Here is a 13,296-nt window from a genome sequence, read left to right on the forward strand (position 1 = left end):
CCCTAGAGAGGTTAAGAACACATTCTTATTTTCAATGACGGCCTAGGAACGGTGGGTTAACTGCCTTATTCTGGGGCAGAACGACAGATTTTCACCTTGTCAGCTCGGGGGAACCAAAATTGCAACCCTACAGTTAACTAGTCCAACGCTATAACCACCTACCTCTCGTTGCACTCCACAAGGAGACTGCCTATTACTCAAATTCAGTAAGCCAAGGTAAGTTGCTAGCTAGCATTAAACGTATCTTATAAAAAACAATCAATCAATCATACTCACTAGTTATAACTACACATGGTTGATGATATTACTAGTTTATCTAGCGTGTCCTGCGTTGCATATAATCGATGCAACGCTGTGGGATGATTTAACAAAAGCACAATCGTTGGACTGTTGTTGCTCCAACATGTACCTAACCATAAACACCAATGCCTTTCTTAAAAGAGAATAATATATTTTTAAACCTGCATATTCAGGTGAAATTGTGTCACTTCTTCTCTTGCACGCAGAGTCAGGGTATATGCAGCAGTTTGAGCAGCCTGGCTCATTGCGAACTAATTTGCCAGAATTTTACGTAATTATGACATAACATTGAAGGTTGTGCAATGTAACAAGAATATTTAGACTTAGGGATGCCATCCATTAGATACGGAACCGTTCGGTATTTTATTTCACTGAAAGAATAAACGTTTTGTTTTCGAAATGATAGTTTCCGGATTTGACCATATTAATGACCAAAGGCTCGTATTTCTGTGTGTTATTATGTTACAATTAAGTCTATGATTTGTTAGAGCAGTCTGACTGAGCGATGGTAGGCAGCAGCAGGCTCGTAAGCATTCATTCAAACAGCTCTTTCGTGCGTTTTGCCAGCAGCTCTTTGCAAGCACAGCGCTGTTTATGACTTCTAGCCTATCAGCCTAATGGCTGGTGTAACCGATGTGAAATGGCTAGCTAGTTAGCGGGGTGCGCGCTAATAGCGTTTCAAACGTCACTCGCTCTGAGACTTGGAGTGGTGGTTGTTCCCCTTGCTCTGCATGGGTAACGCTGCTTCGAGGGTGGCTGTTGTCGATGTGTTCGTGGTTCGAGCCCAGGAAGGGGCGAGGAGAGGGACGGAAGCTTTACTGTTACACTGGCAATACTAAAGTGCCTATAAGAACATCCAATAGTCAAAGGCATATGAAATACAAATGGTATAGAGAGAAATAGTCCTATAAATACTATATTAACTACAACCTAAAACCTATTACCTTGGAATATTGAAGTTTCATGTTAAAAGGAACCACCAACTTTCATATGTTCTCATGTTCTGAGCAAGGAACTCAAACGTTAGCTTTTTTACATGGCACATATTGCACTTTTACTTCTCTAAGACTTTGTTTTTGCATTATTTAAACCAAATTGAACATGTTTCATTATTTATTTGAGGCTAAATAGATTTTTATTGATGTATTATATTAAGTTAAAATGAAAGTGTTCATTCAGTATTGTTGTAATTGTCATTATTACAAATATATATATATATTAATCGGTATCAGCTTACATTACATCAGAGTGATGAGTCAATCCCTGGGCTTGGGGGACAATACAACACATGCCCCAGTCCTTTATATCTGTCCCTCCCAACAGCCATACCAAGAATGAATGTGTGTGTTGTGTGTCTATCTGTGTGGACATGTTTAACTATATTTGTGGAGACCAGAAGTCCCCACAAGAATAGTAAAACAAAAATTCAACCAACTGGGGATATTTTGCCAGTCCCAACAAGGACAACTGCTATTTCTAGGGGGTTGAGGTTTATGGTAAAGGTTAGGGTTAGATTTTGGGGTAAGGGGTTAAGGTTAGGGTTAAGTTGAGTGGTTAGGGAAAATAAAATGTTGAATGGGAATCTATTGCGTCCTCACAAGGTTAGTAAAACAAGTTCATGGGTGTGTGTGTATATGTCTAGGGGATGTGGTTAGCATGTTTTAGTAGTCGTGTGTGTGTGTGCGTGTGTGTGCGTGAGGGGTGCCATACAGGGTCGCCTCTCAACTTTTGAAGGCCTTTCCACTTCAATGAAGAAAAAAATCCATTCAGAGACTAGGGTGGGCGAGGGGAGAGGAAGGTTGCTTTTCAGCAAACCAAAAAACCTTTCTCTTCTCCCACCAATACTCTATAGAATGTCTTCAGAGCTTACACAATGCAAATCAGTCTGGGTCCCTATTCATGGATTGATTAATATGCAAAGACGGCCCATCCTTATCAAACAGTCAGCAATAAAAAATACAACGTAAGCTGCCAGTGGAGTCATTTTGGATTTTTCATCCCTTTGGTCTTTCAACTACAATGGGTTCATTCAATAAGTGAAATATGAAACCATTTGGTTTCGATAATAACATCCCAGTTTTTGACAATTGTTCCACATTAACTCACTGATCTTAATATGAGACAGTAAAACCATGGCATTGTCATGACTGTCCCGTGAGGACACAAATAGGTCAGATCAGGTTTGCAAAGAATAACTTGAACCAGACCCCCTCTCAACCGCAGAGGGGGGGAGGAGGGAACTGGTGGGGGTTAACAACCCTGTTGTAAATCAAGGAGAGACGATTCAGGTCTCTAATGTGGCTTTGTCTCAAGAGACTTTTCACGCCGTAACTCTAACACGTTCAAAAATGAATACAGGAACAATAATTTTAACACAGAATGTGGGGAATGGTCAGAGGTGATCTATAGAACACTAATGTAATTTTGTTTGTTATTTTGTGATGTCATTAAAAATGTTATAAAGGAAATACTGTAACTTGGAAAGTATACCCACTACATGTATGAAGTTTTCATCCGATGTGTTATGCATGTAATATGAGAAATGATGAAAGTGTTTTTGTTAAGAGAGGGATATGATTTTAGGAGCCATAAGAGATTGTTTTACATACACTTTGCACAGTGACAAGTCACGCCAATGAGTGAGGTCAGAGAGCATGTCAGCATGGCGGAACCAAACTTTTGAACAAACTGTATCAAATTATAGGTTAATATGGGTTAAATTAGTATATCAGACGAGAAAAGCGTGACGCTGCAGCTACACGCTAAAAGTGGTTTGAACTCTGAATCTCAACACGAGGTAGAGACATTATTCTCACCTCCTGGACAATCACTGGTAAGGCTGATTAGTAGTCCTAAGTTTAATATCTTCGAAAGAGAATTTAAGTAGGACCATCTTACTACTCTGCTCGAAACCATCGCATTACGTTACTCGCATTATCCCACTGAGAACCATCGACCCGGCTGGCTAGCCTATCTTCAGAGAAGCATCTTCAGGAGTGAATGGAAGGAAAATAAACTTTGTAGTTCTGTTCAGGACTACACGACAAGTCATTGGACAACTACAAAAGCACAACAGTATGAAACTTGTCGAAACCATTTTTGACAATCAGAGCCTTACAAGCGTGCTGCAAAAAGGACCAACTCCCATTACAAGGTGGCCCGGTCCACCGAGAGATCCGGCAAACCAAGACATGTCACGTAAATACATTTATGATTTCTTACTCAAACAGGGCGGCAGTTCGTGTGCAAAGTATATGATTACTGTAAGTGAGAGAAGTTTCTAAATGTACCAAAATAGTATGTCTCTGTCCCTCTCTGCCCCCCTCTCCATCTCTTTTGTAACAAGCAGCCATGTTGTCATGTTTTGTCTTATATTGTCTTGTCATTATGCTTTCCCTTCTGTTCGTTTCCCCCTGCTGGTCTTTTTAGGTTCGTTCCCTTTTTTCTCTCTCCCTCCCTCTCTCTCTTCTCTCTATCGTTCCGTTCCTGCTCCCAGCTGTTCCTATTCCCCTAATCAATCATCTAATCTTTTCACACCTGTTCCGTATCTTGCCCTCTGATTAGAGTCCCTATTTCTCCCCTTGTCTTCCGTTTCTGTCCTGTCGGATCCTTGTATATTGTTCACCGTGCTGTGTCTTTGTATCGCCCTGTCGTGTCGTGTTTCCCTCAGATGCTGCGTGGTGAGCAGGTGTCTGAGTCTGCTACGGTCAAGTGCCTTCCCGAGGCAACCTCCAGTTTATGATCGAGTCTCCAGTCTGTTCTCGTCATTACGAGTGGAATTGTTTTTTATGCTTTATTTACCGCTCCGATTTGTCTAGGAGCATTGCATATTTCATTTACTGGATTAAAGACTCTGTTTTCGCCAAGTCGCTTTTGGGTCCTCATTCACCTGCATAACAGAAGGATCCGACCAAGAATGGACCCAGCGACTATGGATTCTCTCTACTCTACTCTCGAGTTCCAGGGAGCGATGCTCGGCAGACACGAGCAGGAATTGTCAGCTGCTCGGCATGCCGTTGAGACCCTGGCCGCTCAGGTCTCCGACCTCTCAGGACAGTATCAGAGTCTTCGTCTCGTGCCACCAGCTACTTCCGGGTCTTCCGAGCCTCCGGAACCTAGGGTTAATAACCCACCATGTTATTCTGGGCAGCCCACTGAGTGCCGCTCCTTTCTCACCCAGTGTGATATAGTGTTCTCTCTCCAACCCAACACATACTCAAGAGAGAGAGCTCGGATTGCCTACGTCATATCACTCCTTACTGGTCGGGCTCGGCAGTGGGGCACAGCTATCTGGGAGGCAAGCGCTGAGTGCACTAACGATTATCTGAACTTTAAAGAGGAGATGATAAGGGTTTTTGATCGTTCAGTTTTTGGGAAAGAAGCTTCCTGGTCCCTGTCTTCCCTATGTCAAGGTAATCGATCCATAACGGATTACTCTATAGAGTTTCGCACTCTTGCTGCCTCCAGTAACTGGAACGAGCAGGCGTTGCTCGCTCGTTTTCTGGAGGGACTCCACGCTAAGGTTAAGGATGAGATTCTCTCTCGGGAGGTTCCATCCAGCGTGGATTCTTTGATTGAACTCGCTATTCGCATTGAACGACGGGTAGACCTTCGTCACCGAGCTCATAGAAGAGAGCTCGCGTTAACTGTGTCTCCCCTCTCTCCGACACTACCATCTTTCCCCACTGACTCTGGTGTTGAGCCCATGCAGCTGGGGGGTATTCGCATTTCGACTAAGGAGAGGGAACGGAGAATCACCAACCGCCTCTGTCTCTATTGCGGTTCCGCTGGTCATTTTGTCATTTCATGTCCAGTTAAAGGCCAGAGCTCATCAGTAAGCGGAGGGCGACTGATAAGCGCTACTAGACGGTCCTCTCCGTCAAGTACCTGTACTACCTTACCGGTCCATCTACGCTGGACCGGATCGGCAGCTTCCTGCAGTGCATTAATAGACTCTGGGGCGGAGGGCTGTTTTATGGACGAAGCCTGGGCTCGGGAACATGACATTCCTCTCAGACAGTTAGGGAGCCCACGGTCATGTTCGCCTTGGATGGTAGTCCTCTCCCCAGTATATTATGTGAAACACTACCTTTAACCCTCACTGTATCTGGTAACCATAGTGAGACCATTTCTTTTTTGATTTTTTGTTCACCTTTTACACCTGTTGTTTTGGGTCATCCCTGGCTAGTGTGTCATAATCCTTCTTTTGATTGGTCTAGTAATTCTATCCTTTCCTGGAACGTTTCTTGTCATGTGAAGTGTTTAATGTCTGCTATTTCTCCTGTTTGTTCTGTCCCCTCTTCTCAGGAGGAACCTGGTGATTTGACAGGAGTGCCGGAGGAATATCATGGTCTGCGCACGGTCTTCAGTCGGTCCAGAACCAACTCCCTTCCTCCTCACCGGTCGTATGATTGTTGTTCTGATCTCTTCAAGAAGCGTTTTGCATCCGCTCCTATCCTTGTTGCACCTGACGTCACTAAACAGTTTATTGTTGAGGTTGACGCTCCGGGGGTGGGCGTGGGAGCCATTCTGTCCCAGCGCTCCGATACTGACGATGGGGTCCACCCTTGTGCGTATTTTTCTCATCGCCTGTCACCGTCGGCACGTAAATATGATGTGGCTAACCGCGAACTGCTCGCCATCCGTTTAGCCCTAGGCAAATGGCGACAGTGGTTGGAGGGGGCGACCGTTCCTTTTGTCGTTTGGACTGACCAAAGGAACCTTGAGTACATCCGTTCTGCCAAACGACTGAATGCGCGTCATGCTCGTTGGGCGTTGTTTTTCGCTCGTTTCGAGTTCGTTATTTCTTATTGCCCGGGTACTAAGAACACCAAGCCTCATGCTTTATCCCGTCTCTTTAGTTCTTCTGTGGCTTCTACCGATCCCGAGGGGATCCTTCCTGTTGTGCGTGTTGTCGGGTTGACAGTCTGGGGAATTGAAAGACAGGTTAAGCAAGCACTCACGCACACTGCGTCGCCGCGCGCTTGTCCTAGTAACCTTCTTTTCGTTCCTGTTTCTACTCGCCTGGCTGTTCTTCAGTGGGCATACTCTGCCAAGTTAGCTGGCCATCCCGGCGTTCGAGGTACTCTTGCTTCTATTCGCCAGCGCTTTTGGTGGCCTACTCAGGAGCGTGACACGCGCCGTTTCGTGGCTGCGTGTTCGGACTGCGCGCAGAATAAGTCTGGTAATTTTTTTTCTGCTTCTGCTCCTGGTCTTGCTGGGTCTCAGTCTGTTCCCTGCCACCGCATCTCTCCTAGTCTTGTTCCTGCCCTTACTGTGTCTCAGTCTGTCCCTAGTTGTTACTCTCCTGGCCTGTTTGGTCCTGTTTGCTCTAAAGCTTTCAGTTCTCTACCCGTGTCTCATTTTTTTTTTTAGAGTAGTACCCTAGTTTCCCTTTTTATCGTTTTCCGTTACGGTCCTGAGGAGAGGAGTTGGGTTCTTTCTCGGGACGTGCTGGACCGTTTGTGATCTATGATTTCCTCCGTTGCCGCCAGTGTTCCTCCTCGAGAGCGCCAGGAGGCGCTCGGTGAGTGGGGGGGTACTGTCATGTTTTGTCTTATATTGTCTTGTCATTATGCTTTCCCTTCTGTTCGTTTCCCCCTGCTGGTCTTTTTAGGTTCGTTCCCTTTTTTCTCTCTCCCTCCCTCTCTCTCTTCTCTCTATCGTTCCGTTCCTGCTCCCAGCTGTTCCTATTCCCCTAATCAATCATCTAATCTTTTCACACCTGTTCCGTATCTTGCCCTCTGATTAGAGTCCCTATTTCTCCCCTTGTCTTCCGTTTCTGTCCTGTCGGATCCTTGTATATTGTTCACCGTGCTGTGTCTTTGTATCGCCCTGTCGTGTCGTGTTTCCCTCAGATGCTGCGTGGTGAGCAGGTGTCTGAGTCTGCTACGGTCAAGTGCCTTCCCGAGGCAACCTCCAGTTTATGATCGAGTCTCCAGTCTGTTCTCGTCATTACGAGTGGAATTGTTTTTTATGCTTTATTTACCGCTCCGATTTGTCTAGGAGCATTGCATATTTCCTTTACTGGATTAAAGACTCTGTTTTCGCCAAGTCGCTTTTGGGTCCTCATTCACCTGCATAACACATGTTGTGTCATGTTGTGTTTTTAAAGTATTAAGTGTGTATATTTATCCTGTATTACCATTTAATTAGCTAGTAAATAAATAATTCAACTCATTTGTGTAGTACTGAATCATAAGTAAGGATCTGGTTTTTGCAGATGCAAAGAGGTTAAAACTGTTCAGAAGGGTGATATGACACGAGGTTCAGATTAATAAATTGACCTTTTTTTGTTGTTACCCCTTTTTCGTGGTATCCAATTGGTAGTTCCAGTCCGCTTTCAGTCTATTATTGCACTTGCTAAGGTCTTACTCAATAATTAAATATACTTTTGACTGGATTGGTTCAAAGGGGATCTCTTAAATTTTTGTTCCATGAAGAACAGTCATCATTGGGATGAAATCAATTCTTCCAGAGGCTTATCAATGAACCACAGAAAATCACGCTTTGGCTCACTAAATTGAATTGCCGCCCATCTCCACATTCACACAGTCTTTTGAACAATCCTAGACACACAGGGGTTCTCCAACATCTTAGTGAACAAAATAAGCATTGACCGCAGAATCTGCTGCGAGAATCTAACTCGACTCACAGCGAGGGAGAGCTGTGACACACTGGTCTGCAAAGGAGGCCATTGTAAATGCAGATTCGAACAGAAATGTGCTGAGCTTTGATTGGTTATCTTTAAAAAAAATCTATCCTAGGGTGTTGAGACCTCACGTTGTTTGGAAGGAGGCGGCACTCAGAGACTGTGTGTGGTTTTCCATGTGGGTGTTGGAGTGAGAAAGACAGAGGAGAACCAATCAGTGAAAAAGCAAATCCCCTTCATTATCGACGCATCATGCAGACAAAATACAAATAGCCTTTCCAATTGAAGTCAGGAGGACTGCAGGTGAGCTGACAGAAGGAATGATAAACTTTAAAAGAGGTTGTGGTTAACTCCACAAAAAAGAGCAGATTTGTATTACATACAGGATGAATGACCTGTACTTCATACACACAGACGTAGCCAATCATTACAAACAAGAGTAGAGCTACGTTGAAGACTATCAATGTTATGCCAAATTTAAAGTACAATTTACCTCCACTTTGGGTACACATAATGCTGTACATTATTATTATTATGTACATTACAGAGTAGTCTAAAACTTTGTGTATATCCCTTTAAACGCTATGCCTCTCACCCAACAGAAACGGGGCAGGGTTTGAAGCTGGATGTTTTATTCATATCTCATTCCAAGCAACAGACCGAAAGCCTTATAATTTTCCCTTGTTAAGCTGCTTTTTAGTTTCCCCCTCTCAAAAAAGGGAATCATAGTTTCATAGTGGCTTTGAACTTGCCACATGAGTTGAAATCCCAGATGTTAACCATCTTGGAAATGTTTATTTTCTCTCCAACTGTTGACTGATCTTAAACTTCACCCTCTTCTTAAGGTAAACTCTACTCCGAACACAAAAACAACACGCTTTTTGCAAAGTCTTTGCAACTCTCCATTTTTTATTTGCTTAATTTTAAAGAACTCCCTGAAGTGTGTTCTCTCCTGAATTTATTTATTTGACATTGATGCGGACCTGAACCTACCAAAAAGCACCAGAGCCAGGGGCTTCTGAGAGAATGCCACCAATGTGATGGGAATGTGTGGCGGGAGCCATCGTTTGGCTGGCAGTCACGTGCACTTAAGGGTCATAACATGTCAACACCAGACAACAACACCAGACAACAACACCAGACAACAGCACAGGCACAGTTTTTGCACCGCTACCGTCTGTCACAAATCACACAGCCCCAATGCAATATTCCAAACGTGACAGGAGCCAACTACAAAACCTCCTTAAAACAGCTTCCGAGAGACAAATGTGATGTAAGAAAAAGAAGGGAAGAATGGCTTCTCACTTGACTGAGTCTGGGAATGAAACTTAACCAGCAACAGCTACCTGTCTGTCTAGTTGGATTCCCTATGTGCTCTCTGACTTCAGACTGATGGCAACATATACACACCTCCATTCCACAGAACTAGTTAGTGTTAATACTCCCCCAACCAGCCAAAGCCTTTGTCTTGCTGCCTTTTAGTCCAGCCAGTCATAAAATATAAGCCACATTTCATGTTCAATTCGTTTCTTTCTCAAACAATATACAGTATATAATTTCATCCAGCAAATAATCTAGCGGCATTTTCTTGGATGTTGGCCATTGTTCCTTGTTAGTAGTCACTGGCATCGGAATGTAATTATCAGCGAACTGGAATGGAATACTTTTAATTACATTGTTCCTGCTTTCTAACAGCATATTACTGTTGTTACTTGCTTAGGACTAACACCTCACAGGCTAATCAAATAATGTCATCCTTTTTAAAATTGTATTTAACCTTTATTTACCTAGGCAAGTCAGTTAAGAACAAATTCTTATTTATAACAATGGCATACCCCGGCCAAAACCAGACAACGCTGGGTAAATTGTGCACCGCCCTATGGGACTCCCAATCACAGCAAGATGTGATACAGCAAGATGTGATACAGCTTGGATTTGAAACAGGGACTGTAGTTATGCCTCTTGCACTGAGATGCAAGAATAAACGTTTTGTTTTCAAAATGATAGTTTCCGGATTTGACCGTATTAACAACCTAAGGCTTGTATTTCTGTGTGTTTATTATATTATGATAAAGTATATGATTTGATATTTGATAGAGCAGTCTGACTGAGCGGTGGTAGAGGTGAACCACCAGCTTTCATATGTTCTCATGTTCTGAGCAAGGATCAGAAACGTTTGCTTTTTTATATGGCACATATTGCACTTTTACTTTCTTCTCCAACACTGTGTTTTTGCATTATTTCAACCAAATTGAACATGTTTCATTATTTATTTGAGATGAAATATATTTTTTTAATGTATTATATTAAGTTAAAATGAAAGTGTTCATTCAGTATTGTTGTAATTGTCATTATTACAAATATATATTAATTGGTATCAGCTTTTTTGGGTCCTCCAATAATCGGTATCGGCGTTGAAAAATCATAATCGGTCGACCTCTAAAGCTGACCACACCGCACGCGTCACGTGCGCAAGCATTCCAAAACAAATGTACACATACATGTTATTCAATCATTGCACCCATATTGCTCGTGAGCGTCTGCGTGGCCAGGCGCTAAAATAGAAATTGGTTCTATTTGTGACTCTCAACTTGCTGCAAGTCCAGCCTCTCCCATCTCCTCATTGGTTTTTAGGAGCATATACCCACGTGAGTAATTGAAAGAACTTAGGTCCACACTCCGGTCTGTTGTAGTAATGCTGTAAAGTTGGTTGCCAACTGCCATATAAAGGCCAAATAAGAAAAAGAAGCCTGAAGGAAGGAGGAGAGATGAGGAGAAACAAATTTGGTTTATCTGTGGATTAATTGTCCAAGTAGAAGACCTTGTGCATTTCAGTTAAAATAACAACCCAAATATATACCAGGACAAATTAGCTAGCAACAGCAAGTTGCAACTAAATTGCAACTAAATTGCCTTAAATGTTTAAGGCTTTTTGACCTGTCCCCAAATGAATATAATTGGTTCAGAGTTTGTTTTGACATTTCAAACTGTGTGTCCTGATCGCTTCTGATGTGGGTAAACAAAATCAACTAGGGCAGCAGACACAGAAGCTTGTGGTTTGGTTAGCATGTTACTGTACATGCCATATGCTTTGTAGACTTCACCAAACAGAGGTTGCTATCCGGTTTTGTGATAAAACATTGATTGAATTTATTCTGACACTGTATTCTTATTGTCTCAGTCTTTATGCCTATATATTACAGTCACAACGCATAGGAATGTAACAGGTTATAGCGCAAACAACGCAAATATCACAACACAGGTTAATTTATATTTGGGGGGTGGGCTTCCCCGGTGATTTTACCCACACCCTGCTACTGATAATAGTACCATATATTCTCCATAGACAGAAAGAAAAACACTGTACAAGCCATGGGTTTCTGTTTTCTCTCCAAAAAATCAATAGGCCAATTCGGGGGAGAAAAATAATCTCAGACGCATATACAAAGTGTCATATAACCCTGACTGAAAGGGCTTGCTAGGTCCATCAAATGTATGTATAATGTAAAAATTTATTGAGGTAGCTAACTATGCTACTATGTGGTTCGTGTTACAAGCATGCACGGAGCTCCATTTAATCAAATACAATGTAGCCTATCATATTGAAGACTGGAACTCTGTAACTGACAATCAGCCTCGGGAAATGTTCAGTCACCTCACAAGTACGCATGAATTTATAAAAAAAACCTCCTTTAAACACTTGTCATTAAAAACAAAATAAGACATTAGGCTTTCACGTTTAACCTAGAATACTATAATCCACTAAGAAATGCCGTAGCTAGCGCGATCTAATTTATATTTTGCATGTGCATAGGGTTGAGAACCGAAACAAAGCATCCCCATTAGCAACCAACGTTTGAGCACAATATGTGCGAGACCTCAACATCTATTTTTAATGCATAAAATGCTACCCAACTCATTTTATTAGACTACTGTAAATGGTTATAGGTTTCTCAGAAATGTAATGTGACAGGCATCAAATCTAACACACAATCTAAAATCTCTTGGGGGATTTTGCTGACACAAAGGTGAACCAATGAAATGCTTGTTTCCCCAAGACCAAATGCACCCATCTTCCCCTTGGAGCTTAACCCACTCCTCAGCAACAACAAAGCTCAGGGTTAGGAAAAACAGGTTGTCAAACTACTCCTATCAAACCATGTCTAGTCCAGAGAGCCCAAATCACGAGGAATACAGCTCAATTAAAGGACAAGTGGTATTACGCAGTAGCCTACGGACATTAGACTATTCGGGATCTAGTCTATACCGCGATGAAATAAGGCACAACATATAGTTAATTTCCCTTCATGTTACCACAGCCATTGTTGAGAGAACATATCCTAATATCCCGTTTCTCTCATGTTTCCATAGCCTCTGTGTCCTTCCTATATCCGAGGCAACAGCTCCAATATGATATAACTAACTGTCCATTGAAACACATATGAGTCGCGGTAAGCACGGATGAGATACGGATGCTGCTATAAAGTGAACAAAACACTGAACTTTCAGAATTTATAGAAAACTTTCATTATTCAATGAATAAAGGTGGCCATCTCCAATAAAACATTTTAATTATTTATAAAAACATCATCTTACCTGCATAGCCAAAGAAGAGCAATGCCCAGATGAGATCCATTGTTTGAATCATTGCAATATCACAAAGTTATTCTCCTTGAAGAATAGATAGACAGACTTGGCTGGACGAGTTCTGTGTTCTGAAGAAATATTTGTTTTCCAACTATTGTATTCTGATAGCAATATTATAATTGGTCCTTGCCGCTACCCTGAAACGCACGCGAGTAGAACGAAGAATGAGTGACAAGCAGCAGCCGCAGCACACACAACACGAATTAATCCGCCAGGGCAAAGCGTTTGCGCTCACACGCTCGAGGGGGGAAATGGGATGCAGGCACAAACTAGTGCGCTCAGTTAGTCGTTCTCCACTGCGGCTGCACAGAGACGGCTGATGGTGTGTTAGGAAAATCTTGTCATGGAGTTTGTAAATATTTCGGATTAGGAATCTCACGAAGCCACTATTGAGCCTTACAAAACAGAAGTGCATTTTGAGAAGATCTTTAAACAAAAATATTTTGCCCCCTTTATTTTCAACAATGAAAATATGTAAGTCTACATCCGCACCTGCAGAGGAGTTGTGCAGTTTTGCGCAATTGTGCGTTGTCTCCACCTACTGTTTATCACCATGTGACTCGCCAAATTACCAGTTCACCTTTCTCATTCTGAAAATTAATGGATGTATTCCTTGTGCAGCTTTCCTTATTGGTTCCCACGTGTTGTATTTATCACCTAATTTAACCACACTGTGGTACCTACTTAGACCGTAAATG

At 42.5% G+C, this 13,296-nt stretch overlaps 1 protein-coding gene across 22 annotated transcripts in view; it reads right to left on the bottom strand.

The window, feature by feature from the left end:
• The window catches only part of LOC124011985 (neural cell adhesion molecule 1-like), a 332,951-nt gene extending 320,160 nt beyond the window's left edge, over positions 1 to 12,791 (bottom strand). For 8 of the 22 annotated variants that reach the window (XM_046325320.1, XM_046325400.1, XM_046325377.1 and 5 more), the window contains exon 1: positions 12,548 to 12,790. In XM_046325320.1, the coding sequence (XP_046181276.1) occupies positions 12,548 to 12,599 (52 nt within the window). In that variant the 5' untranslated portion in view covers positions 12,600 to 12,790. Of the gene's footprint in view, positions 1 to 12,547 lie in introns of all 22 variants that reach the window. The other 14 variants (XM_046325346.1, XM_046325330.1, XM_046325312.1 and 11 more) reach the window with 7 other exon arrangements.
• Between the last annotated feature and the right edge of the window lie 505 nt (positions 12,792 to 13,296).

Source organism: Oncorhynchus gorbuscha, linkage group LG02 (genome assembly GCF_021184085.1).
Source record: "Oncorhynchus gorbuscha isolate QuinsamMale2020 ecotype Even-year linkage group LG02, OgorEven_v1.0, whole genome shotgun sequence".
NCBI classification, from domain to species: Eukaryota; Metazoa; Chordata; class Actinopteri; order Salmoniformes; family Salmonidae; genus Oncorhynchus; species Oncorhynchus gorbuscha.